Below are 25,796 nucleotides of genomic sequence, written 5' to 3' on the forward strand. Positions count from 1 at the left end.
AACCTGCCCTCACTAATAACCTTGCCCACCATCTTATTCATATTAAGATGATTTATGATGCTTTATCTGTTCTAATACCTTAGCTCCATAAAGGCAGGGTTCAGTATTTGATTGATTGAGTCATTCTTTTATTCAATAGTCATTATTGAGCATTTTTCTCTCTGCAGATCACCTTGCCTGGACTTGAGAAAACCAAATTGACTAAGCTGACTTCCTTGCCCTCAGGGAAAGGAGTTCGTCGTCAATGACCTGTGCATGTTGAACTGCAACTGTTCCAGGAACATGATACCACATTTTTTTTTTTTTAATTTTGAAAGGCATTTTGGGGGTCAGAGGAGCTTAGCTAAAGGAGCTAAGTTCTATGGTCTTAAGTCTAAGGCCTTAGGTTCTCCTCGTCCCCAGGACCCCATGCTTTTTATGATACCACATTTTTATGGCACCCCACTTTATGCCTTGTCAGAGTGACTGCTATACTGTATACCAAAAGCTTACATGGCTGAACAACAGCTGTTCTTGAAGCAGTCATTTTAGAAAGTAATTAGTCTAACCATCTAGACTCTAGATTGCCATTTCTGGAGCCAAATTAAGAGCCCTCCATCGATGGCAATTTGACCCAGTGTGCACATTGGATGGTCACCTCATTGACTTGGTCAGCTGTGTTGTCAGCACCCTGGTTGGCCCCTGATACATGGCAGGTCCATGGGAATATCTATATTGAATGGACCTGGACAAGATGGAGTGTGGAAACAAGGAATCTAGTTGAGGCGGAGAGGTTCTGGGAAGCACAGGCGACAGAAACACCATGCTAACTGGAGTCTGGGGTCCTTACGTCTGGACATCTTTCTTCAACACTAGTCCCAGCTCTATTTCATTTTTCCTCTTTCCAAATAGTCTGAATGTTTCCATCTTTTTCCTTTTTAGGTCTCTGTCAGGATCTCTTTGCATATTTCTCTGTGCCATTCTGCGTGTCCACACATCTCCCTGCCCTCTCTGCTGCTTTCTCTCAGTAGTTCAGAGTCCAGAGCTGTGTCCAGGTGCAGATCTCTCTTTGTTATAGCTCCCTGACTTTCCAAATGCCATTCTGCGTGGTGCTGCCTCTCTCTTGAGTTCTCTGTCTCTGTGTGTGACTGTGTCTTTGGTCTGGGTGGGGAATGTGGACTGTGACCTGGGATCGTACCTTCCCAGCTGGGAGTCTGCCAAGCTCCAAAACAGGTTTGAGCTCCCAGAGTCTTGTTCCCTGAGCCTCCCCAGGTTGGGACAGAGTGTACTCAGGACTGATCGACTGGGGCCCCCCCACCTGGTGCACAACCTTAGTTAAGGCCAAGTCTTTGGTCATTAGGGTCTGTTCGCAAGGAGGGAGCTATTCGCTGGTGGGGAGGAGAAAAAGCCTCCCACTCCCCAGCCATGGATTAGAAGCAAAGACAGATCAAAGCCCTTCTGGGGCCTTGAGGCTGACCTGTAGTTCTGGCCGACCTCATCATCTGTGTTATTTCATAGGACTTCTGTGACAAACTACCACCAACTGGGTGGCTCAGAACAACAGAATTTTTCTCTCTCGGGAAGCCAGAAATCCAAAATCAAAGTGTTGGCAGGGCCCTGCTCCTTCTGAAAGCTTTAGAACCTCTTCTAGCTTCTGGCAGCTCCAGGAATTCCGTGGCTTGCGGCTGCATAACTCTGATCACTGCCTCCGGCTTCACAGGGCCTTCTCCCTGTCTCCCCACTGGTGCCTTTTAGGAACATGTCATTGGCTAGGGTCCACCAAGGTAACCCACAATGATCGTATTTCAAGATTTTTAGTTTAATTACACCTGCAAAGACCCCCCCCCCTTTTTTTTTTTAAATTTAAATACATTTCACTGATTTTTTTTACAGAGAGGAAGGGAGAGGGATAGAGAGTTAGAAACATCAATGAGAGAAACATCAATCAGCTGCCTCCTGCACATCCCCCACTGTGGATGTGCCCGCAACCGAGGTACATGCCCCTGACCAGAATCGAACCTGGGACCTCTCAGTCCTCAGGCCGACGCTCTATCCACTGAGCCAAACCGGCTTCGGCAAAGACCCCTTTTTCAAATAAGTTCATCATCACAGGCTGCTGGGGTTAGGATATGGACATATGTTTATGGGGACCACCATTTAGCCCACTATGACATTAGCCGTTTAGAACCGATATTAGCCATTTTTAGCACAGGATGAGAAGAAATGGGTTGGTGTTGGAAAGTCTCATGCCTTCTGCCCTCATCCCTCTTCATAGTCTTTGTAGGCAGTTTCATCCACTTCCATGGTTTCTACAAGGTCATGACAGACAAGTATCCCAGGGTTGGACTCTCTTCTCCACATCAGATCCATAAACACCTGTCTAATTAACATCCTACATCCTTGGTGATATTATTGAGTTGCTGGATTAAGCTAACCCTACCTGCATCTGGACTTTTCAGTTGCATAAGCTAATAAAATATCTTATTGTTTAGCCACTTTGAGTTTACTATTACTTAGGAATAGTCTTACTTATTACATAGTCTTGCTGGCATAAATTCCCTCCATGGCTTGGCCTCTCTCTGTCTCTCCAGTCTCCTTTTTCATCACTCCCTCCTTTGCAATCTATGCTCTAATCTTACTGAACTTCTAGCAGTTCCTTGAATGCACTATGTGTGTGTTATCTCCAAACTTTGTCCATGCTGTCTCTCTCACCTCTACTCTACTGCCAACCCTGCCCCACCAGGTTTTGCTCATCCTTCAGGTATCAATTCACATTGTTACTTCCTCCAAGAAGCCTTCCCTGACTCCTAGACGGGGTCACTTCTGCCTGCATAAAAGCCTATACATCTTTTGTAATGTTTATCTCACTTTACGGTGACTCCTTATCATGTCTACCATGCTAGACTATCAGCATCAATAACAGCAGAGGCTGTATTTCATTATTCATTGTTTCATCTCCATGCCTAGCACAGGATGTGGCATATAAGAGGCATTTAATTCTTGTGGAATAACTGATAATTATTGTTCAAAGCATCACTAGGGCTTCTCCAGCATCCAGTGAGTTGAAAGCAGAGGTTGAGGGTAATTAAAGAATAGAGAGGTGGTGGCTGCCTTCTGACCTTCTCCCACTGGTCCTGCCTTCCTTTGGCTTTGGGGATTGAGTTGGGAGTAGAGAGTCTGTCTGTTCCAGGTAGACTATGGGGTGTGCCTGACTTGCTCTGGGGGAGACGTGGTCTCCAGGAAATCAGTTGTCTCTAATTATACTCAGTGTGTCTTCTCGACATTTCCCTCTTCTTCCTCCCCAGTCTGAGCTCACAGTAGGCTCTATACAGCACCCTCACATACTGGCAGCACACCCAAACGCACCCACCACCACTGCACCCCCAGGTGCTGTGCTGTGTTCTCATCAACTGGGCTCACAGCGATACCAATCACCATGGGAATATCTGTCCCCTTCCTCACTTGAGATCTTAGTGCAAACCGTCCCACATTCTCGAGACCAGGCTTCCCACTATATGGTCTCACCAGTCTCCTTGGAACCCATTCCAAGGTACAGTCTGACCCAAACTCTCTCTTTCCTCCACCAAGCCCATCAAGTTGTTTCTCCCTGATCGAAGACCAGCATTTTTCCTTTCTCAGAATTTTTAGAATGTCAGAGAGCTAGAGGAGACCTCAGTCTCTGACAGTAACTTGGCTCTTGGCATGGGGCCCAGATTCCTAGGAATCCAGGATAATAGGCATGGGGTCCAAAGTCTATCTAAAACCTGAGTTTTTAATATTTTTTTTCTGATTACAAAGTAATGCATGCACGCTCAAGCAGAAAACCTAGGAAGGCAGAAAAGTCCTATTCACCCCTTTAATCTCAATGATCCAGGACCTGGCACTGAGTAGGTGCTTAATAAATATCTGTTGAATGAATTATTCTCAATCTCATCACCAGAGATAAAAACCACTGTTTTATCCTTCTAGTCATATATATTATACATAAATGAAATCATCTTGTGCAAACAGCTGTATAGTCTGCTTTTTTTCTCTCAGCAATACACTATGTACCTTTCCCCATATTGATAGCCTTTTAACATCGTTTTAATGCTTTCATATTATTCCTTCAAATGGCTGTACCACATTTTTCCTAGCCAATTTACTACCTTTGGACATTTAGGTTATCTGTTGTTACAATGTTGTGCTTCACATCTTGGCACATATAATTTTGCCCACATATCTACTTCTTTAGAATGCATTGCTAGGCAATAAGAGAGGCACACTTTAAAGCAGGGGTCCTCCAACTTTTTAAACAGGAGGCCAGTTCACTGTCCCTCAGACCGTTGGAGGGCCGGACTATAGTTTAAAAAAAAACTATGAACAAATACCTATGCACACTGCACATATCTTATTTTGAAGTAAAAAAACAAAACGGGAACAAATACAATATTTGTATTTGCATGTGGCCCGTGGGCCACAGTTTGAGGACCCCTGCTTTAAAGTTTCGAATATATACTGACAACGGCACTGCCAATTGACCCTCCAGAGCTAAAAAAGGAAAATCTGGTACACGCTCTCTTTGACTAGGTATCACAGGCTAATCAACTGCAGGCTTTTGCCTTTAGCCATAATTAAGCAATTCAGAATCATTGTTAGTTATTGACACCTGCTGATTGGAAGCTAACTGGCCATAAGTTTTGGAATAAGAAACAAAGTTAGTAACTTAAAACCTATAAACTTTCTTAAAAATATATTTATTGATTTTAGAGAATAAGGGGGAGAGATAGAAACATCAATGAAGAGAGAGAATCACTAATTGGCTGCTGCTTGCACACCCCACACTGGGGTTGAGCCTGCAACCCGTGCCCAAACCGTGACCTCCTGGTTCATAGGTCAACACTCAACCACTGAGCCACGCTGGCTGGGCAAAACCTATAAACTTTTGTCCAGAGGCAAAAATATTTTAAACTTTTTGACTTGTGAGAGTTCCTAATTGTAAAGAAGCATTGAAAACGACTGAACCCCAGCGTCTGGCATGGGCCCCTTACAGAAGATGTACTGCAACTATTGCGCCTTTCCCAATTCTACTGATAGGACACAGGCCCTGCCAGTGTCTGCACCCCCACGTCAGCCGGCTCAAAGTCTAGGCTGCTGCCCCAATTAGATTCACTCAGGAGAGTCACTCACCTGCCCCACTCGGCTGTACTCCGACGGACATCACGTACCTACAGCGCCGCCCTGGCGGTGGGGCGAGGCCCTAGCGGAGACGAGACGCTGCTTGGCAGGCCGCCGCGCATTATCCGTCCTGCGCGTAGCCTCCCGGCGCCAGGGGGCGCGCTCCTCCACGCTGCCCCGCCCCTGAGCGGTTGGTATTTGAATCTCCGCGGGCTGTGGCCGGAAATGTCCATGGGTCAGCCAGTCATGGAGAACCCGGGTCCCGGGGCCCGGTGCCCCGTGCAAGAGCAGCGTGCCCGTTGGGAGCGGAAACGCGCCTGCACCGCCCGGGAGCTGCTGGAGACCGAGCGGCGCTACCAGGAGCAGCTGGGGCTGGTGGCCACGGTGGGGGCCCCGCGTGTCCTCTCGGACGGGGCGGGGAGCCCAGGGTGTGGGAGGGCCTCTGCGAGGTCGGTGATCCCGAGGACGGGGTCTTGCTCTGTCCTCCTGCATTGGGGGCCGGGCAGACTTCTGCACATTCCAGCCGCGCCTTGGCGGTGTTCTCTCTCCGCAGTACTTCCTGGGGATTCTGAGAGCCAAGGGCACCCTGCGACCACCGGAGCGCCAGGCCCTGTTTGGGCCCTGGGAGCTCATTTACGGCGCCAGCCAGTGAGTGGAAGGGGCGTGGGGAGAGGGAAGGAGGGGGCACCTCGGCTTCTGGCACTGCACCGAGACACCCAGGTTCATATTCCGAGCCTGCCAGTGACCTCACCTGTGGTCTTGGCCCAGTGCCCCAGTTCTCCATCTGTAAAGTGGGGTAACAGCACTACCCATGATGGGTCAGGGGTAAAGGAATGAAATGCGGTGCTCGGGCAGTTCTTTGGCAGCTCTGTTATTGTCCTCACCCACGCAGAGAGCTGCTTCCCTACCTGGAAGGAGGGCACTGGGGGCAGGGGCTGGAGGGCTTCTGCCCCCACCTGGAGCTCTACACCCAATTTGCTGCCAACGCAGACAGGTCCCAGACCACCCTGCAGGTAACTTGAAGGTGACCTCAAGTCCTTCCTCTCTTGCCCCATACATTTCCTCTTCATCTGGAGACTTAAACTTCATACTGTGCCTGCATTCATAGGGCCCTTTGGGAGTCCAGTTCTGTGCTATGTTCCCTGTAGGGAGATGGGTTCTCTCTGGAGCACACAGCTTGCTGAGGGCTGGGGATGTGTACGCAGGTGAATACAATGTAAGGAGTGGCTTCTCTCTCTGCTGCCAACCCTCTCCCTCACTCCAGGAACAACTAAAGAAAAGCAAGCGTTTCCGCAGGTTCGTGAGGCTTCAGGAAGGCCGCCCTGAGTTTGGGGGCCTTCAGCTCCAGGACCTGCTCCCTTTGCCTCTGCAGAGGCTTCAGCAGTGAGTGAACTCGCCCTGACTCAGCCAGCTTCTCTTTCCTGAGGCCCTCACCTTTGTGGGACTCACGGGGTCTGGCCCAATGCCTCTCTCCTGGGACAAATTGCTCCTAGAATCCTTTTTGCAAGAGTAGACGAGAACCCACGGGAGTGCCTGGAGTCTGTAGCCTCAGGCCCTTAGCTGGGACGGTGGAACTCTACATTGAAGCTCGGGGGCTGTGACGGGCTAGTGACACGGTATTTGGAAGAGTTTGCTGAGATGAGAGCCTGGTCCAGTTTAGAATTTCTGAAGCGTCTGCCCCTGACTCTTCCATGTGGGATGGGAAAGGGTGATGTGGTGTGAGCCCAGGTTTTGAGAGGGGATACCAGGCCAGAGCAGATCTTTCCTGGCGTTGCAGTGGAAGAACGTGGAAGGGGTTATGTGTGTGTCAGGCAGAGGGAATTTTTCCCAGCTCTGCGTCCCCTCATAGACTTCCAACTGTCTAATTCTAGGTATGAAAATCTTGTTGTTGCTTTGGCTGAAAACACAAGTCCCAACAGCCCTGACCACCAACAGCTCACACGTATGTTCTTGCTCTGCCAAAACTCAGAGACAGAAGGCTGCCTTTCTTGTATCCCTTTTGGGTTGTGACCTCCAACAATGTCTGGTATGACCCTGTCTTCCTTTGACGTACATGATGTTCCGTTGTCCTGCCTGCTCTTCAACAAGTTAGACCCTAACCCTGGGTCCCTAGGGAGTAGCCTTTCTCCACCACCAGTCCCCAGAGTCACAGATGTGCTGGGAATGTTATTCCAGGGGCTGCGCGGCTGATAAGTGAGACTGCCCAGCGAGTTCACACCATTGGTCAAAAACAGAAGAATGACCAGCACCTCCGGCGTGTCCAGGGTCTTCTCAGCGGCCGCCAGGCGAAGGGGCTCACCTCAGGTAGTCTGCATCCTACCCCCTAAGCCCTCAGTCTGCCCTTTTACTCACATACCCAGTTTCCTTAGCCTCCCTTTCCTTTTATACCCTCGGAGCATGGTCCTGGAGTTGCATCAGAATAACAGCTCTCCCATCCCCCAGGTCGCTGGTTCCTACGCCAGGGCTGGCTGTTGGTGGTGCCTCCCCGTGGGGAACCTCGGCCCCGAATGTTCTTCCTGTTCTCTGACGTGCTTGTCCTGGCCAAGCCTCGACCCCCATTGCACCTGCTGCAGAGTGGCACCTTTCTCTGCCGGGCCGTCTACCCCATGGCCCACTGTCAACTCCAAAGGGTCTTTGGCCACTCGGGGGGCCCTTGTGGTGGACTGCTCAGTGTAAGTAATAAGATGGGGGTCCGCCGAATCCGGTTTGGCTCAGTGGATAGAGCATCGGCCTGCGGACTGAAAGGTCCCAGGTTCGATTCCGGTCAAGGGCATGTACCTGGGTTGCGGGCACATCCCCAGTAGGAGATGTGCAGGAGGCAGCTAATCGATGTTTCTCTCTCATCGATGTTTCTAACTCTCTCTCTCCCTTCCTCTCTGTAAAAAATCAATAAAATATATTTAAATAAATAAAAAAAAAAAGATGGGGGTCCTAGGTCAGATAGGAGAGGCCGAACATACGCCTCCAATACCTATGCCCCCGTTTATCTCCTTGGCCTGGACTCTCTTCATAGGAATTGGGCCAGCTACATTGAGAGAGCATAACTGGGTATTTGGGTTCATATCTACTTCTCACATGAGTCCTGAACGACTCCCATGGGAGCAGCAAGGCCTTGAGCTTTAGCCTGGACCTTTCTGAGCCATGCATTAAGAGGTGGTCTCTCCCCAGCTGTCCTTTCCTCATGAGAAGCTGCTGCTTATGTCCACGGACCGGGAGGAGCTCCTGCGCTGGTACCACAGTCTGACTTTGGCCATCAGGTAGGTTGTCTCTTTCCTTGGTAAGTGTTGTGATGAGGCCCAGGAGCAGGAGATGAGCAGTTCTGGTCCTGTCTCGTGTCCTACATCTGTGGGACACCACCCCACCACCCCACCCCCTAGTTCAGGGGTCCTCAAACTTTTTAAACAGGGGGCCAGTTCACTGTCCCTCAGACCGTTGGAGGGCCGGACTATAGTTTAAAAAAAAACTATGAACAAATTCCTATGCACACTGCACATATCTTATTTTGAAGTAAAAAACCAAAACGGGAACAAATACAATTATTTGTATTTGCATGTGTCCCGCGGGCCGTAGTTTGAGGACCCCTGCCCTAGTTGATGAGAGTATGAATAGCGTGCTCATGCCAATACCTGAACTGTCTTCTCTCCACAGCAGCCAGAAGAACTAGAAGAATCTTAAGAATTCCAGGACCCAGGATACTTCAGGGATAGGTCAGGGTCAGGAGCACAAAACTAAACAAAACAGAGCCCTTCCTGGTTTGAGAAGGGCCATTTTGTGTTTGCCTGGGACTGGGTTATTTGACCAGCTCTTAAGAATCAGGAAACCAAGTCTGACCCATTTGAACCTTCACTGAACCAGCCCCTCCAGCACAGAAGAGAGGACTTGTGGCTGACGAGCTTGGTGCTATGTCTATGGCCAGTCGTTTATCAAGGCTAAGGCTCTGCAAATGTGGCTATTTTTATAGTTTTATTTTCCCACTGGATTTAAGTAAAGTTTTTTTTGTTTTTTTGGAAAGGCCTGTTCAGCTATGTGATATGAGAAGAGGGAAGTTTGTGCCTGGAGGCTGGCATGACGGGGCCTCGGGAGTACAAGGAGAACTGGAGCTCCCTCTGTCTCCTCGGCTCTCACACTGGGAGGCAGCATCTTTTTGTCCTAATAAGGGAAGCTTTCCAAGAGGGGCCAGTTGTTCTTAGGCACCTAGTATGGGTGTGCGTGTGACCAGATGGAATGGAAAAAGCACACAGGAGCATCCAATCACAAGAACAGACTTGGTTTTACTAAGCCTTCAGCTGTCGTCCCTCCTTCCCAGAGGGGGCTGGGACTGGGGCCCTTTGCCGCAGCCTTGCTGCATCTTCTCCTTAGCCCCTGCTCCACTCCCCACGGAGCAGCCGGGTTCCTTGTCCCTATGCTCCCGTGTAGGGGGTGTAGGGGCTCTTCCCAAGCCTGACCGTCACCAGCCTCCTCGTCCTCCTCCTTCGTGCACGAGTCCTCAGGAAAGGGCATGCTCGCCTCTGTGAGGGGAAGACCAGGTCTGTCCCAGTTTCTGACACTTTGTCTCTACCGCCACCAGACTTTCAACCCCAGCCTGTTACCTGGTTCTAGAACCTCCACATCCTTGCGGGGCTTGTTCTTTTGTAGCAGCTGGTGGATGGTGTGTAACTTCATGTTCAGAAGCTCCTGCTGTGCTCCAGCCAGGGTAGTCACCCTGTGGATAGGTCCCCTCAGAGGCTGCCCAGTCTATGTCCCCACTTCTCACCTGCCACACACTGCTCTCCTTACCGCTCAAAAAGGGGGTCCAGCTGGGCCATCAGATTGTTCAGGTGTTGTTCCGTCTGGGCCAGCTGTTGTGTCAACTGGGCCAGCTGTTGCTCTGGAGGTAAGGGAGAGAGGAGAGCAATGGTTAGTCACCTTCTGCTGTCCCCTAACTCCCTACCAAACAAGACGCCTGCAAAACCCACCTGACTGCAATGATTCCTTCTTGCCTGCTTCTTCTTGGAGAACGGGAGCCTCCTTTTTCTCCTGCTGCAGAAGGAAATGGAGATATTGCAACAAGGCTCCCACCCCTGTCTCCAAAGCCAGTAAGAGGAGGAGGAGGAGGAGAATGTGAGGTAGAGAAAACTATTGGATTTTCACCTCAGAGAATCACAATCCCATCTAGTCCAGCTCCTCACCCAGGACATGAAGCAGCCAGTCATTACGCCCTCACAAGCGGACACTCAGTCTACTCTAACACCTCCTGGAAGAGAACAGCTCCCTCCAGGCTGATAAAGCTCTGGTTGTTAGTTTATATACAAAGCCAAAAACTGCCCTTCATGTATCTTCTTTTCATTGTGCTGATAAGAGCCTTCCAAAATCATGTCTTTTCAACATTAGCCCCTTGGGGATTTGACAACAATGCTCATTCCCCCCCATGCCTGCCCCCTCTCACTTCCCTACTCCTCTCTGGCTTAGTATCACCAATCTTTTCCAGTCAGTGCTCATTTGACATGACTTTCTCTGGTTGCTTTACTGAACTTGAGCTTTTAAATCAGTGCCCCAAAGAGAATAAAGTTTTCTCCAGGAATGTTCCGATCATAAGATAACGCACAGTACTTATTTAGGAAATGGGTTGTCACATCACACAAACGAACTTCATTAGCCAAACAAGGAACTGTTGCTGTTATGTTTCTTCTGGACTATACTTGGGTCCAAGAATAGAATTTATCTGTCCTCTTTAAATTTCATCATTGAACTCAGTCCTTTATCCTAGCTTGTCAAGTCTATTTGGGATTGTGATCAGCTGTCCCTTCTAGTTTTACATCATCTCCAAATTGCTCTGGAGCTATTTGCCAATGCAATTGAGTGATAGGGCCAGGGCTGAATATACAGCCCTGGGAGGTACTACTTTCCATTTCAACAGTTTCAATCCACCAAAATGTACTGTCAATTCATATTTCAGGGCCTCGTTCCCAAGAACATGAGCCTGCTTGGTACCTTGAACTCAAAAAACACTGACTACCGTAACCAACCTCTTTGTGCCGAGGTTGGAATCTCACCAGGAACTCCACACTCGCTGGGTTCAAATCCCAGCTCCACTAGTTACTAGCTCTGACCTTGAGCAAGACACTTAATCTCTTCGTTGGCTTGTTGCGAAGACTACATGTGATATTTATTATTTACAATTTACCATGTGCCCTTCACATCCATTGCCTCGCTGGATGCTCAAAATGACCCCATAATGTTGGAAAGCCATGGAACTACTGTTCATTTCATAGAACGACCGTAAGATGTCTCTTGTTCTTGGTACCCTAACGCCCCCCTGGGAAATTCAGGCCCGGGGCATCCCCACCACGGGTCTCCCCGCACCTGCAAACACTTATAGAGCACGAAAGCCACGACGGCTGCGGTGTACAGCGCCCCCAGAGGCCACGCCCGGGCCCGCTCCTGCTGGTCTTTGGGCGGCGGCGGCCGCCGGGGTTCCGCGGCCTTAGGGCTGACCTGGGCGGGGTCCCCTGCGGAGGAGGGCGGAGGAGGGTCAATAGGGCTGGGACCCCAGGGCAGGCCCAGCCTCCCCCCAGCAGGCCTCGCTGGTACCTGGGTGTGCCCGGAGGTCGGGGCTGGGGCGGTCTCCGAGGACCCCCGGCAGCGCGGACACAAGCAGCAGCCCCAGAACACCCGCGGGCGAGACCGCGCTCGCCATCGCAGGCCGACAGACTAAGGCCCAGCGGCGCCAGGCAGCGGAGCGCCCCAGTGCTCATGGGTAGGCGCGCCGGCCTCGCTGCGGCCGCCCCCAGAGAGCCACGCCCACGTAGTGTGGGCGGGGCCACGTATATTTGCATAGGACCATTGGCCAAATTTTCCTAAATTAGTTCATTTCTTATCTATATTAGCTAGAATACCGCCAGAAGTCTCAGAAAATTATTCCAAAAAGTGATTTTTATTTCTTAAAAACCATCAATTTTCTCGCCCTAACCGAAAGGTAGAATTTCTGCTGGAACTATAAAAAGGCGCGAAGCTTAACTTCTAGGTGTAGTTCGCACTGAAGGCCTGTTGCCTAGGCTACAGACGGAGGACTCGGTTCCTCATTTGCGCCTAGGGGAAAGTCCCCGGATCTCCGGCAGAGAGTGCCACGTGCGCATGCACGTAGACCTCCCCCGCTTCTCTTTGTCAATCCGCCAAGAAGCGAACCCCGTTAGGCGGGGGAGCTGAGCGGTGTGCGGCGGGGGTCGTCATCCGTCATCTCCTCTAGTTACGCAGGCGGTGCGTCTGGGCGCACTAACCACACGGGGCTCATTCTCAGCGCGGCTGCATTTTGTTGATAGAATCTTTCTGCAACATCTACACAGATTCATGCAGATTAAAATCCATTTTGATTCATTAAAATAAATTCATTTAAAACCAAGTAGTCTATTAATTACCGCTAGACTGTAAAGCCATATCTCTTTTTCGTTAACATTTCATTCCTATAGCCTACATGGCTATAGCAAGCACTCCTTTTTTAAAATTAAATGCATTGGGGTGCCACTGGTTAATACATTTGAGTGTTTACCTTGCGCAGGGGCCATGTTAATCTCTGTATCTTTCCAGTTTTAGTACCTGTGCTGCCGAAGCGAGCACTCAATGAATCCTTGTTGAAGGAAATTAATGTTTTCAAACGATCCAACAGTTAAATATAATTAAGCTCTTTTTAAAAATGAGGAAACTTGCCGAAACCAGTTTGGCTCAGTGGATAGAGTGTGGGCCTGCGGACTGAAGGGTCTCTGGTTCGATTCCGGTCAAGGGCATGTACCTGGGTTGTGGGCACACCCCCAGTGGGAGATGTGCAGGAGGCAGCTGGTCGATGTTTCTGACTATCTCTCTCCCTTCCTCTCTGTAAAAAATCAATAAAATATATTTAAAAAAATAAAAATGAGGAAACTCAGGTTCCTGAAAGTTAAGTGTTGTTGATCAGGTAAGAGGCTAGGCGATTCCAACCATTTTCTGCTTGTCTCCATATCATCTGTCTCACATCACCCCACCTCCAGGCCTTCCCACTTCTTGCCAACAGACTTGGGTAGTCTCCCACTGTTTCACACTATCTTTTATAACTGTCTGGGATATGAGGGGTCATTTTCCCGATTAGACCAAGAGCTCTTTGAAGAGGAGAGAAACCATTTCCCACTCACATTTGCATCTCCAGAGCTTGGCACATAAGTGATGGGTGCCGGGAGCCGGTCCATCCTTGCTGTTTCAAGGGACCTGGCATATATGGCATACTGTTCTTAATATGTTTGCTCACCTTCTTGGCACTATGTGTTTTAACCAAGGTCACCTCTCTGAGAAAGGTTGTTTCCCCAGGTAGGGATTTTCCCCTGAAGTTAGGGAGGGAATAAAACCCCTTAACTAAGTGCCAGGCGGGTAATTAATCACTTTAACTACGAGCAATCATGCTTAAGCTACATAATCTTTACTCCCTGGAATGGAGATAAGAAATGCCCTAACCTTTGGAATAGAGATTGATAGGATTGGAATCAACTGGTATAAATACAGATGTAACAAGACAACAGGACACAGAACCTACACAGAACCTAGAGACAGAAGAACTTCGCTGGAGAGAACATGGCCAAAGATCCTGGACAGAAACTGGACACAGAACCTAGGGACAGAACATGGCAAAAGATCCTGGACAGAAACTGGCTACAGAACCTAGAGACAGAACCTAGCAAGAGAACCTGGCTGAAGAACCTAGAGACAGAACCTGGCTACAGAACCTGGATAGAACATGGCAAGAGAACCTGACTAGAACTCGGTGACTGAACCTGGCTAGAGAACCTAGCGAGGGAACATGGCTACAGAACCTGGCTGGAGAACCTAGCAAGAGAACATGGACACAGAACCTGGCTGGAGATCCTAACCAGAACTTCGCTGGAGATCCTGAACAGAACTTGGCTGGAGATCCTAGACAGAACTTGGCTGGAGATCCTGGCTAGGCTGCTGATCAACTGAACGCTGTCTCCGTGTCATTCCTTCTTCGCCGACTCTGTCTACACCTTTGGGAACCCCTGGACCTGCTGGGGTTGGACCCCAGCAGATGGGCACTGGTACATGTGTATTAAATGAATGAAAAACACGTGTTAAATAAATGAATAAAATTCGGTATGTCTTCCTGTCTTTCCAGAAAGGAAGGGAGCACTGCAGGGAGAGACCCGAACCCAGGGGAGTTTGACCACCCAGAGGCAGCCTGGGCGTCAGAACAGTGTACTCCAAACCTTGACTCCAAGCCAGTTGGTGTAGTCAAAGTAAATAAGTGGTTCTGGGGGGAGGGAAGAGGGACAGGGGTATAATATGATAAATGGCCCCTAACTGATAGTTGCCTTCAGGGAATTTGGGCCCACTATTACCAGATATTCTGATTTCTACACCTCTCCACCCCAGTTCAACAAATTGGGATTTTTAAAATTTGAAATCTCTGTTTTAAAATGTTAACAAGGAATATTTTGCATATTTGACACCTGTGTGGATCATGTTTTTAAAATTCTCTTCTATAGGATAAAATAATCAGGAAATGAAACAAATAACAAGGGCCATAAAATAAGCTAACAATAAGGGTCAGAAATTCAGACTGAATTATTTGTATAACTGAATGTCTGATATAATCATGACAGTATAAAACTATATATAGTGCCCAGCCAGTATGGCTCAGTGGTTGAGCATCAACCTATGAACCAGGAGGTCACAGTTTTATTTCTGGTCAGGGCACATGCCCAGGTTGTGGGCTGGATTGCCAGTAGGGGATATGCAGGAGGCAGCTTTTAATGTTCTGCTCTCACATGAATGTTTCTTTCTGCCTTCCACCCTCTCTAAAAATCAATTTAAATTTTTTTTTTAAGTTTCTTGCATGTTAAGCAACAAACATACAAACAGTTAGGGAAAGAGTAATCATAAGGATGTTTGGCAAAGATTTAAAAAATTCCATTTCACAATAAATCCCAGAATTTTTCAATATAAATAAAAACTCTGGAATGACATAAAGTAATTCAAGTTCAATTTCTTTGACTTTACAATCATTGTACTACTGATTGTTCATTATAAATCCATGGGCTAAATACAGGAATATGTACTATCATAGGAGCGGGAGACAGAGATTGTGCCCAAAGAGAATCTGAACAACTCCAAACCGTTAAGAGCTAATTCTAGATTTAAACACACCTAGATGAATCTGCTATGTCAGGGGCCGATTGTATAACTGGGAGTTCTCTAGATGAACTTCCATGTATATCACAGTGTTTTCTAAAGGATAGCTAATACAAATGTGCTCATTTGAAGCTTGTATCGTAAGAAAGCTCATCAGTAACCACAACAATGTAGAACCTGTGTCTATAAGAGCTTTTTCAGAGAGGAGTACTTTATTACTGACATTTGTTAGAATTGCTGGAACATGGTGGTGATAAAATGGAGACCAATTTTTAGTTGGTTTTGTCTTAAAATTCTCTACAGATGATACCCTCTTATTGCCTGCAGCTGGAGGGTCAGACCTCTCATGCCATTCCCATCCTTGGCACACTAATGCAATCTTTAAAAGTTCAAAACAGCCCTGACCGGTTTGGCTCAGTGGATAGAGCATCGGCCTGCAGACTGAAGGGTCCCAGGTTCGATTCTGGTCAAGGGCATGTACCTTAGTTTCAGGCACATCCCTAGTAGAGGGTGTGCAGGAGGCAGCTGATTGATGTTTCTCTCTCATCAATGTTTCTAACTCTCTATCTCTCTCCCTTCCTCTCTGTAAAAACCAATAAAATATACTTTAAAAAAAATAAAATAAAAGTTCAAAACAAAACAAAAATATGGGACACACAAAACATATTTCTGGCTCCTGCTCTAAAGTTTAAATTCGGAACTTAAACTCCCTCTTCCCACATCAGTAGCCTCCCACTGACTGGGCTGTCCCTGGGCAGGGCAGGTACTCCAGTCCCTGCAGTGAACAGGTGCAAAGACAGGACTCAATATCCCAGGATAGTTCTGGGGGCAGAGGTTTCTTTAATTCAAGTAACTTTTGAGATTAATAGTTATTAGGGACAGTTTGGATGAAGTGGGTCGAGAGGGAGGAAACTAGCTTTTTCTGTGCCCTGTTATACCAGAACTAGAGGCCCGCTGCACGAAATTCATGCATGGGTGTGGTTCCTAGGCCTGGCTGGCGATCAAAGCACAAGCATCTGGCGTGGAAGGGCAGGTCCCAGCTAACTCTGGGCCCTGGGCAGCACCTGGGCCCTCGGGCCTCCATGTGGCCCCCTCTGCTGAGTCACAGAGCCCGAGTCCCCACACAGAGATGCGGTGGGCACAGCTGGACGTCATGGGCCAGGGTGCAGCGTGGGCCTCTGGGCCGCCTGGCAGAGCTGCACAGAAGCCGGGCAGGCAGCACACTCTCTCCCAGCCGGCCTTGCAGAACGGCTCCTGTGCAAACCCACGGGGAACCCAACTGGCTCCTACAGTCCCAGGGGCTGTGGCACAGCTCACCCCAAAAAGGCTGTGTGGGTGTGGGGCAGGCTCTTCACGGGCACCTGGCATCTGAGTAGGCGTGCGAGCCCTGGTGTCCCAGGGGAGGGTAGCAGGGGGAGTGAGAGCAAGCTCAGCAGACACCCTGCATTCTCACTGCACCTCCTCCGTCCCCGTCACCCCCACCCCCAGGTAGCCGGCGAGACGTCACAGAGGGTCACTGATGCCTGCCATGTTCTGCACCACCTCCTGGTGGTCAGTGCACGTCATAGCGAGCAGTCGAACTCCCGGTTGAATGACCACTCGAGGGGGCAATTTGCATATTAGGCTTTTATAAAAGGCTAATACACAAATTGTCCCCTTGGGAGTACGACCAACCGGGAGTTCAACAGCTCGCTATGATGTATGCTGATCACCAGGGGGCAGCGCAGAACGAAGGCAGCCGGCAACTGGGGAAGGAAGGCCCTGCCTGATCAGCCCTGATCTCCGGCCAGCCTAGGGACCCTACCCGTGCACAGATTTCATGCACTGGGCCTCTAGTATAGGATAATAACAATGACAATGGTCATCCTAACACGTTCACCTTGGATCAGCCTTAGGGTGTGGTGAGATGGTACATACCAGGAGACCTCCCAATCCCATTCCATGTTATAGCATGTTCATCCAGAAGCACATTCTCCTCACGAGACTCAAAACTGGAGAGAAAAGTCAGGTACCCTGTGGCATAAGGGAATCTCTGTCATAAAGCCTGGCTTCCTTATCTTGTGGGTCCTGCCTCATGCCACTTCTGCCCCCCTTGGAGTCTTCATGGGCTCAGCTACACAGTAGCACAGGCCTTCTTCTCTCTTCTCTGGCCAAAGGGGGTAGAGGGCCAAGGGCGAGGGGGACGTGAGGTGAGGAGTTGCGGAAGTTCAGGAGTTGCTGGGTGGCGCAGGTGCAGGCACTGGGCGGTGTCAGTTCTTTCACTCATCCCTCCCCTCCCCCTTCCTCCCCGGAAACCAGTGACTTTGCCACCACCAGTATTGGGGATGATGAGCTGTGGGGGCCAGGCCGAGGAGGGGTGGGAGTAAGGGGGGCTGCTGCAGCTGTCAGACCATAAGCCAGGCTCACGCCCAGGCTCAGGCCTGCAGACTCGGCTCCCACATCAATAGTCATGAGCAGCGGTGCCAACTGCACGGATCAGCTAGGGCCCGGTAAGCGGGGCGGGGCAGGGACAGGGGGAGGGGTCACGCGGCCCCATGTCCCATCTGCTGGGATCTGGAGGGTTGGGCTGGGCAGTAATACCCACCCCTCTATTCTCTCACATCCACAGGAATTCCCTCCTTCCCCCAGGCCTGGGGATTGTGGGCCCTCTTAGGGGCTGTGACGCTGCTGCTTCTCATCTCGCTGGCTGCACACTTGTCCCGATGCAGTAGTGGCTGGAGAAGAAACCGTTCAGGAGGCGGACAGTGAGTGGGGGGAAAACAGAAATGGGATAATTGATAATTTCTCCTTACCAAGAGGTCCCCATTTACCCCCTAAACGTTGTGTTGCAGGTCTGGAGGGTCTGTGGAAGAGGTCCCCCTGTATGGGAACCTGCATTATCTGAAGACAGGTAGGAAACTGGCGGAGGGGAGAGGCACGGAGAACAGGTCCTGGGTGGGTGGGATGAAGGGCTGCAGGAGGAGGAACAAGAAGTGACCAGATTTCTGTTACCTGTCCCAGGACGACTGTCTCAAGAACCAGGGCCAGACCAGCAGGATCCCACACTTGGAGGCCCCACCAGGGTGAGTCAGTTGTTGCTGAGGAAGAGGGGGGAGGAAGTGGGGGGGGTGCTTTTTCAAGGGTCCAGTGCACTTCTAACAGCCTTGCATCTCCAGGCTGCAGAGGAGGTGATGTGCTACACCAGCCTGCAGCTGCGGCCTCCTCAGGGCCGGATCCCCAGCCCTGGAACCCCCATCAAATACTCAGAGGTGGTGCTGGACGCTGAGCCGAAGCCCCAGGCCTCTGGCCGGGAGCCGGAGCTCTATGCCTCCGTGTGTGCCCAGACGCGCAGAGCCCGGGCTTCCTTCCCGGACCAGGCCTATGCCAACAGCCAGACTGCACCCAGCTGAGACGGAGGGCCTGGCATCGCCCCAGCTTCCTCTGTTGCAGGGGTGACGGCTACCCTGTTCCGGGCATGACTGTTTCCCAGCAAACCCCCAAAGACAGTCAGCCATCGCCCCATCACAGGAGGTGATGTTCCCCAAGCCTCCTATCTGACCTGAGGGAGATAAGTCAGGGGGAAAGCAGGCCCCTGTTTCTTGAGGATGGAGAAAGCAGAGGCAGTGCCCCCCTCCTCGCTTCCTCCTCCTTCCGGAGTCTTACCAGGTCCTCCCCGCTATTGCTCTCATACACTGTACTGCTGACACCTCAGTGTCTCCTCAGACACAGGAAGTGGGCAGGGGGGGAGGGGGGGAGAGCCTAAGAGGACCTGGGTGGGTATACCCCTGGGGAGGCCACGGGCAGGGGGGCAGGGGGGGTAGGAGGGGAGGGGGATCCTGGAACCGAGCAACCTGAAGAACCCAAGCCTGGCTCTGGCCTGAGAACCCTGGCAGGAGAATGCCAGTCTCCATCCTGCTGCCTCTGTTGTGTACCCAAGTTTTTAAATAAAATTTCTCAAAAAGTGTTTAGATTTCATTATGGGGGCCACAGACTTGCAATAGACCCCACATGGTGGGAGTGTGAGCTCTGTTGTCTGCACAGAGCACTCCCAGGGAGCCTGGCTGGGGAGGAGGGCGCAAGAGGGGCAGCCTCATCCACGCGGCAGGGGTGGGTGCCAGGGGGCCAGGGGCGGGTGCTGGGGGGGGCAAGGGTGGGTGCCGGGAGGGCAGGGGTGGGTGCCAGGGGGGCAGGGGTGGGTGCTGGGGGTGGAGGCTGGAGCTGCTAGAATTTGCACTGAGGACCGCCCCAACTCCCATCACCCGGAGTCTGCAAGCTCAGCAGCCCTGTAACTGTGCTGCACCCCCACCCTAGCCTAGCCCTCTCCTCCCAGGGCCTCTGTAGAGGCAGGTCGGACAGACGTGAGGTTTGAGGGGCAGAAGAAGGGGGAAGCTGAGGCTTTTACTTCCAAACCTCTCTCCTTCCTAGAGTCCCGGGGAAGGCAGAGTAGGGACCCGTGCGCCAGGGACCGGCCGGGCGGTGCCAATGAGAAGGGGGCCTCCTCTGCACACACACAGACACACAGTAGCCCAGTGCCCGGGGTTCCTGGACCTGAGCACCCCCCTTCGCCTCCAGAAGCAGCCGGGGCCGCGGTGAGCGCAGCTGCGCTGTGTGGGCGGGAAGGTGGCGTCGGGGCGGGTACCGGATGCGGGAGACGCCCGCAGCGGGATGTGGGGTCAGAAGGCTGCGGTGCTGGAGACGCTCCACGTGTCCGCGGCCTGGGGGCTGAGGGCTTCACCCCTGGGACTCGCCGGCCATCTCGGCCGAGGCCTCAAACGACCCCCCAACCCAGACCGGCTCTCCACCGGCCCTCCCTCCGGGCTCTGCGGCCCCCGCCGGTGCAGGTCTGAGCTCCGAGCGCCCCCGCGCGGCGGGACGCGGCCTCGCCACCAGCTCTGCGCAGGCGCGCGGCTGCGGGTCCGCGGCTCGCTGGGAGGTGAGGTCTCCAGGCTCCGGGCGGGGTCCCCGGGTTTGTAGGCTCCGTGGCTCCCGCTCCCGGAGCGTCGGGCGCCTCCCGCGTGCGCAGGACGTGGCGGACTCGCTCCGAGTGGGGCTGGGTGGGCCTTGAACGCTTCCCTTCCAGTCTCCGAAGCCCGGATCCTCTGCTCTCTCTCGCCCCACAGCCCTTCGGTTTTCCTTACCTTCTCATGCCCTAGCCTAGGATCTCCACTGGACGCCAGGTCTGGGGCAATTTCCAAATGTAGGAAATAAATAAGGGGGGGCAGCCGGAGGCACCCCAAACACCTCCGAGGGCCCCTGGCCACCTCCCTCCAGCTGGCTGAGTGCCTCACTTTACCAGGCACCTGGGCTTCGCTCCGCCTCCATAGCTCCGGGTGCCTCCAGGGCACGTGCCCTCCCTGCCTCGCTGGTGTTTGTTTCCCGCCAGGAATGCCCTGTCCCGAGCAGAACCCCAGAGCAGCTCAGGGGAAGCCACGGGGCCCTTTGGGGTTCCCGTTTCCCCCTCTTCCTGAGATCCCAGCGGGAGGATAGGAATAAGCCCAGGACCCAAAGACGAAGGGTCTTCGGCATTGTCACAGGTTCATGGCAGGAAGTTCTTAGCGAATTGTTTGTGGTGGGAGGAGCCTCGGGAGCCACCGCCAGCCACCCCACCGGGCCCCTCCAGCTCTGGCGCTGCACTGCGCTCTGTCAAAATGAGTCTCAACTTCCAACTTGGTTTTGGCTCCAAGGAGGGTAACGGAGCGGGGACATGGAGAGCGACCAAGCCTTAATGACTTCATTGGGAACCTTGGATCCAGCCATGCCCAGAGCAAGATCTGCTTCCTGCACTTCTTGGTTATGTAAGCAAGCTAATAAATTCCTTTTTTTGCTTAGTCAGTCAGTCAGTCAAAGTTAGACTTTCTATCTCTTGCAACTCTTGAGTTCTGACCTCCTAGCAATGGCTTCTGTTTTTAAGTCTTTTGGTGATTATCACTTTGTCAGTAATACTTACATTACTTAGAGTGAGAGGATTTTGCGCATGTACCAGTAGCAACCCTATGAAGACCTCCCTCTACACACCCCCTCTGATAACTCTCAGCTGTAGGTGAGCAACTTTATTTTATTTATTTTTTCTTTTATTAATCCTCACCTGAGGATATTTTCCCATTGATTTTTAGAGAGAGTGGAAGTGCGGGGGAGAGACAGAGAGTAACAGTGATGTGAGAGAGACACGCAGATTGGTTGCCTCCCACAGGAGCCCTGACCAGGGCCTGCAACCGAGGCATGTGCCCTTGACCAGAATCAAAACCCGGACCCTTCAGTCTGCAGGCCGATGCTCTATCCACTGAGCAAAATCTGCTAGGGCAGCGGTTCTCAACCTGTGGGTCATGACTCCTTTGGCGGTCGAACGACCCTTTCACAGGGGTCGCCTAAGACCATCCTGCATATCAGGTATTTACATTACGATTCATAACAGTAGCAACAGTACAGTAATGAAGTAGCAACGAATATAATTTTATGGTTGGGTCACAACATGAACTGTATTTAAAGGGCCAGAAGGTTGAGAACCACTGTGCTAGGGCTCCATTTATTTTTTATTTTTTTAGAGACAGTGGAAGGGAGGGGAAGAGACTGAAAGAGAATATTGATGTGAGACACATCAATTGGTTGCCTCCTGCAAGTGCCCCAATCGGGCCAGCATCCAGCCTGCAACTGAGGCCGTGTCCTTGACCGGGATCAAGCCTGGGACCCTTCAGTCCATGGGCTGATACTCTAACCATTGAACAGTCTGGCCAGGGCTGGGTGAGGAACTTTAAGTGGGCTCTGCTGAGCTCTTGCAGAGAATTTGAGGACAAATTTCTGGAAAAGAGCCTCAGAGCCAAGAGCAATGCAACAAGTCCCAGAAACAGTCTGCTTTCCAGGAACAATCAATGGCTTTGCTGGCCTCCCCTGCTCTCCAAAAAAACCAGTGTAGGACTGAATTTCTCAGTCCTTGAAGCGGGGAAAGGCAAGCCAGAGGGGCAGAGAGACCTGCTGGAGGAAGCAGGCGAATCTCGGACTGAAAAATGTGTAAAGCGCAAACAAAAAAGATTTCCCTGAACTAGAAAATCAGAACCCCAAATTTCCATAGATAAATCAAAGGAGAGGATGTACTGCTAAAACCCGAAAACGGGTCGAGAAGATTAAAAATGAAGCATCTCAAAATGGAACAGGTCTAGAAAATTAAAATGAAGTATTTCAAAAATATGGAGATGCAAATCAGGTGGTTAAAGATGGGAGATTGGAACAGACCCAAGAGACTTACCTCAACTTCTATGAGTTCCTGCAGAATAAGGAACAGGAGAGGAGAGGTCATCATCAAATAAGAGATTCAATTTCCCTGAGCGAAACAAAGACTTAAGTTCCAGACTGGACTGATAGGAAAAGACACACACTTGGCCATACGAAGGTTAAAAACCATAAGCTCTTAAGGATATGGGAAAGCTTGGCACATTTTCAGGCAAAAAGAAAGTTCTTTTTTCTTACCTGCTACCCTGGAAGTTAAAAGACCAAAAAATTGGCCGAAACCGGTTTGGCTCAGTGGATAGAGCGTCGGCCTGCGGACTGAAGGATCCCGGGTTCGATTCCGGTCAGGGGCATGTACCTGGGTTGCGGGCATATCCCCAGTGGGCGATGTGCAGGAGGCAGCTGATCGATGTTTCTCTCTCATCGATGTTTCTAACTCTCTATCTCTCTCCCTTCCTCTCTGTAAAAAATCAATAAAATATATTTAAAAAAAAAAAAAAGACCAAAAAATTGAATGTGAGTCAATGAAAGAAAAGGCCTGTAACCCAGACCCAGCCAAAGAAGAAAGATAGATATTAAAGATTTGCAAAAGTCACCAAGTATCTCATCTAAGACATACTTTTTATTATTATTATTACTTTTTAATCCTCACCTGAGGATATTATTCCATTGATTTTTTTAGAGAGAGTGGAAGAGAGAGGGAAAGACAGAGAGAAATATCAATGTGAGAGAAACACCTTGATTGGTTGCCTCCTGCATGCGCTGACCAGGGCCCAGGCCAGGGAGAAGCCTGCAACCCAGGTACAGTACCTGCCCTTGACCTGAATCAAACCTGGGAACCTAGTACCATTCAGTCCACAGGCCTATGCTCTATTCCAGGGGTGGGCAAACTTTTTGACTCGAGGGCCACAATGGGTTCTTAAACTGGACCGGAGGGCTGGAACAAAAGCATGGATGGAGTGTTTGTGTGAATTAATATAAATTCAAAGTAAACATCATTACATAAAAGGGTACGGTCTTTTTTTTTTTTTAGTTTTATTCATTTCAAACGGGCCGGATCCGGCCCGCGGGCCGTAGTTTGCCCACGGCTGCCTATTCACTGAGCCAAACCAGCTAAGGCTTTCCATTGACTTAAAGAGAGTAAAAGGGAGGGGTAAAGACAGAGAGAAACACTGATGTGAGAGCGCCAAACGGGCTAGGCTGAGAAATACTTTTTTAAAAAGTATATTTTATTGATTTTTTACAGAGAGGAAGGGAGAGAGATAGAGAGTTAGAAACATCGATCAGTGCCTCCTGCACATCTCCTACTGGGGATGTGCCCACAACCAAGGTACATGCTACATGCCCTTGACCGGAATCGAACCTGGGACCTTTCAGTCCACAGGCCGATGCTCTATCCACTGAGCCAAACCGGTTTCAGCTCATAAATACTTTTAAGACATTAATGAGCCCTGGCTGGGCGGCCCAGTTGGTTGGAGCACCGTCCTGTACAGCATAAGGTTGTGGGTTCAATTCCCGGCGATGTCATATACTTGGATTACAAATTCAATATCGGGTCAGGGTGTGTAGGAGAGGCAACCGATCAATGTTTCTCTCTCTCTCTCTCTCTCTCTCGTCCTTTCTCTCTAAAATCAATAAAAACATATCCTCAAGTGAGGATTTGAAAATAAACAATAATTAATGAAGCAACAAGTGAATCAGAGCAGAGACTTGAACATAGGGGAAGATGAAGAGGAAAAAAAGCAGTGAGGAGCAATGAACCATGAACTATAATTTCTATCTATAGCCCTACATAGTTATAACATGTAATATAAATGCCAAATAAGGACTCTTGGAACAGATGGGACACACTGTAAGGGAAATTCTAATAAGTATTAAATTATCTCAATGAAACTGGAATCAGCTGGTGAGTAGAAGGGGAAGGTAAGTGTTCCAAGACCTCAGGTAGGGAGATGAGCAAAGATGGGGGAAGGGTAGTGAAAGTAATTTGAGACCATATATGTTAGGGTGGGGAGGAAGTAGAAGATAAATAGAGCATGATGGAAATAGTTGTTGTTCTGTGAAATAGTACAGTTCACATACTAGAAGAGTCATGTGTCTAAGAGAACAGGGCAAGGGATGGTAACTATTAATAGAATGACAAACTACAAATTAACAAGGAGGGTAATAGGATGAATGGCTATTCATTCAATCCAGCAAAAGTAAAGAAGAGTTCACAGCAGTGTTTAGAAATTTAAAACCAACTAAGATGGAAATAACAAATCAAATACATCACTCATTGCAATAAATATGTGTGGGCTGAATTCTTCCATTTCCATTAAGATATTGTCAGATTTTGTTGTAAATCAAATTCTGGTCCATATTACTTAAAAGAAAGATACTTAAAAAGTGATAAAGTGATAAAGAAATATGCAAAGTGCCCTGGTCGGTTTGGCTCAGTGGATAGAGCATCGGCCTGCGGACTGAAGGGTCCCAGGTTCGATTCCGGTCAAGGGCATGTACCTGGGTTGCAGGCACATCCCCGGTAGGGGGCGTGCAGGAGGCAGCTGGTCGATGTTTCTCTCTCATCGATGTTTCTGGCTCTCTATCCCTCTCTCTTCCTCCCTGTAAAAAAATCAATAAAATATATTTAAAAAAAGAGAAATATGCAAAATAAAGATGTGGTGAAGATATACCAGGCAGAACACAGTGATAATACTGATATCCAACCAGGGCGATAAGTGACAGGTGAAAAGTGGTGTGAGGATTGCCTGCAGAGAAGTAGGCAGGGCCCTAGCCGGTTCGGCACAGTGGATAGAGCGGCGGCCTGCGGACTGAAGGGCCCCAGGTTCGATTCTGTCAAGGGCATGTACCTTGGTTGTAGTCACATCCCCAGTGGGGTGTGTGTGTGTGTGTGTGTGTGTATGTGTGTGTGTGCAGGAGGCAGCTGATCGATGTTTCTAACTCTCTATCCCTCTTCCTTCCTCTCTGTAAAAAATCAATAAAATATATATATATTTTTAAAAAGTAGGCAGGAACCTCAGGGGTGGTGGCCGTTTTTTGTGTCTTGATTGAGGTGGTGGTTACATGATTGAACATCTTTGTCAAACTCATGGGATTGTACACTTAAAATTGATCAAATGTATTGGATGTAAGTTACCATATGTTAAAGCTGGTTTTAAAAAATAACAAAATTATCATGTTCACAAAATTGAAATGCTGAATGAAAAAGCAGTGTAATATTAGACACCTTCTCAATTACTCTGTATTATATATCCCTGGAATGCCATAAAGATAGCAAGCTTAAAAAAAAAAAAAAAAGGAAAAATAGA

General features: G+C 49.9%; 3 protein-coding genes and 1 pseudogene across 4 annotated transcripts; 2 read left to right on the top strand and 2 right to left on the bottom strand.

Moving 5' to 3' along the window:
- The first annotated feature begins 4,872 nt into the window (after positions 1-4,872).
- ARHGEF39 (Rho guanine nucleotide exchange factor 39) lies at positions 4,873-8,922 on the top strand. The gene is made up of 9 exons (XM_036330448.1): positions 4,873-5,520; positions 5,690-5,784; positions 6,029-6,149; positions 6,401-6,519; positions 7,008-7,078; positions 7,312-7,440; positions 7,579-7,808; positions 8,305-8,393; positions 8,785-8,922. Exons 1-9 carry the CDS (start codon positions 5,362-5,364, stop codon positions 8,798-8,800), a joined length of 1,029 nt encoding a protein of 342 aa, XP_036186341.1. The 5' UTR covers positions 4,873-5,361; the 3' UTR covers positions 8,801-8,922.
- Positions 8,923-9,368: 446 nt separating this feature from the next.
- Positions 9,369-11,904, bottom strand: CCDC107 (coiled-coil domain containing 107). Of its 2 annotated transcripts, none has more exons than XM_036330450.1 (6): positions 11,707-11,904; positions 11,479-11,624; positions 10,092-10,152; positions 9,913-10,003; positions 9,726-9,838; positions 9,369-9,644 (listed from the first exon to the last, which is right to left on the bottom strand). In XM_036330450.1, exons 1-6 carry the CDS (start codon positions 11,810-11,812, stop codon positions 9,388-9,390), a joined length of 774 nt encoding a protein of 257 aa, XP_036186343.1. In that variant the 5' UTR covers positions 11,813-11,904; the 3' UTR covers positions 9,369-9,387. The 2 variants fall into 2 exon arrangements, with proteins under 2 accessions (XP_036186343.1, XP_036186342.1); XM_036330449.1 differs by having other exon boundaries at positions 10,092-10,155; positions 11,707-11,903.
- Positions 11,905-12,611: 707 nt separating this feature from the next.
- On the bottom strand, positions 12,612-12,729 carry LOC118667769 (annotated as a pseudogene).
- A 4,870-nt stretch (positions 12,730-17,599) lies between these two features.
- SIT1 (signaling threshold regulating transmembrane adaptor 1) lies at positions 17,600-19,003 on the top strand. Its single transcript, XM_036329103.1, has 5 exons — positions 17,600-17,774; positions 17,894-18,029; positions 18,117-18,175; positions 18,286-18,347; positions 18,441-19,003. Exons 1-5 carry the CDS (start codon positions 17,735-17,737, stop codon positions 18,672-18,674), a joined length of 531 nt encoding a protein of 176 aa, XP_036184996.1. The 5' UTR covers positions 17,600-17,734; the 3' UTR covers positions 18,675-19,003.
- Positions 19,004-25,796: the final 6,793 nt, after the last annotated feature.

The sequence above is a fragment of the Myotis myotis genome, unplaced genomic scaffold (assembly GCF_014108235.1).
Source record: "Myotis myotis isolate mMyoMyo1 unplaced genomic scaffold, mMyoMyo1.p scaffold_m19_p_12, whole genome shotgun sequence".
Taxonomy (NCBI): domain Eukaryota; kingdom Metazoa; phylum Chordata; class Mammalia; order Chiroptera; family Vespertilionidae; genus Myotis; species Myotis myotis.

Excerpts from the sequence above, each read along its gene's own strand:
- SIT1 (XM_036329103.1), top strand. The coding sequence starts at position 17,735 with ATGAGCAGCGGTGCCAACTGCACGGATCAGCTAGGGCCCG. Across the intron at positions 17,775-17,893 it reads CACGGATCAGCTAGGGCCCG|GAATTCCCTCCTTCCCCCAG; the intron begins GTAAGCGGGGCG and ends TCACATCCACAG. Across the intron at positions 18,030-18,116 it reads AACCGTTCAGGAGGCGGACA|GTCTGGAGGGTCTGTGGAAG; the intron begins GTGAGTGGGGGG and ends GTTGTGTTGCAG.
- ARHGEF39 (XM_036330448.1), top strand. The coding sequence starts at position 5,362 with ATGTCCATGGGTCAGCCAGTCATGGAGAACCCGGGTCCCGGGGCCCGG. Across the intron at positions 5,521-5,689 it reads AGCTGGGGCTGGTGGCCACG|TACTTCCTGGGGATTCTGAG; the intron begins GTGGGGGCCCCG and ends CTCTCTCCGCAG. Across the intron at positions 5,785-6,028 it reads CTCATTTACGGCGCCAGCCA|AGAGCTGCTTCCCTACCTGG; the intron begins GTGAGTGGAAGG and ends TCACCCACGCAG.
- CCDC107 (XM_036330449.1), bottom strand. The coding sequence starts at position 11,812 with ATGGCGAGCGCGGTCTCGCCCGCGGGTGTTCTGGGGCTGCTGCTTGTG. Across the intron at positions 9,839-9,912 it reads CTGGACCCCCTTTTTGAGCG|GGTGACTACCCTGGCTGGAG; the intron begins GTAAGGAGAGCA and ends ACCTATCCACAG. Across the intron at positions 9,645-9,725 it reads TGTGGAGGTTCTAGAACCAG|AGGCGAGCATGCCCTTTCCT; the intron begins GTAACAGGCTGG and ends TTCCCCTCACAG.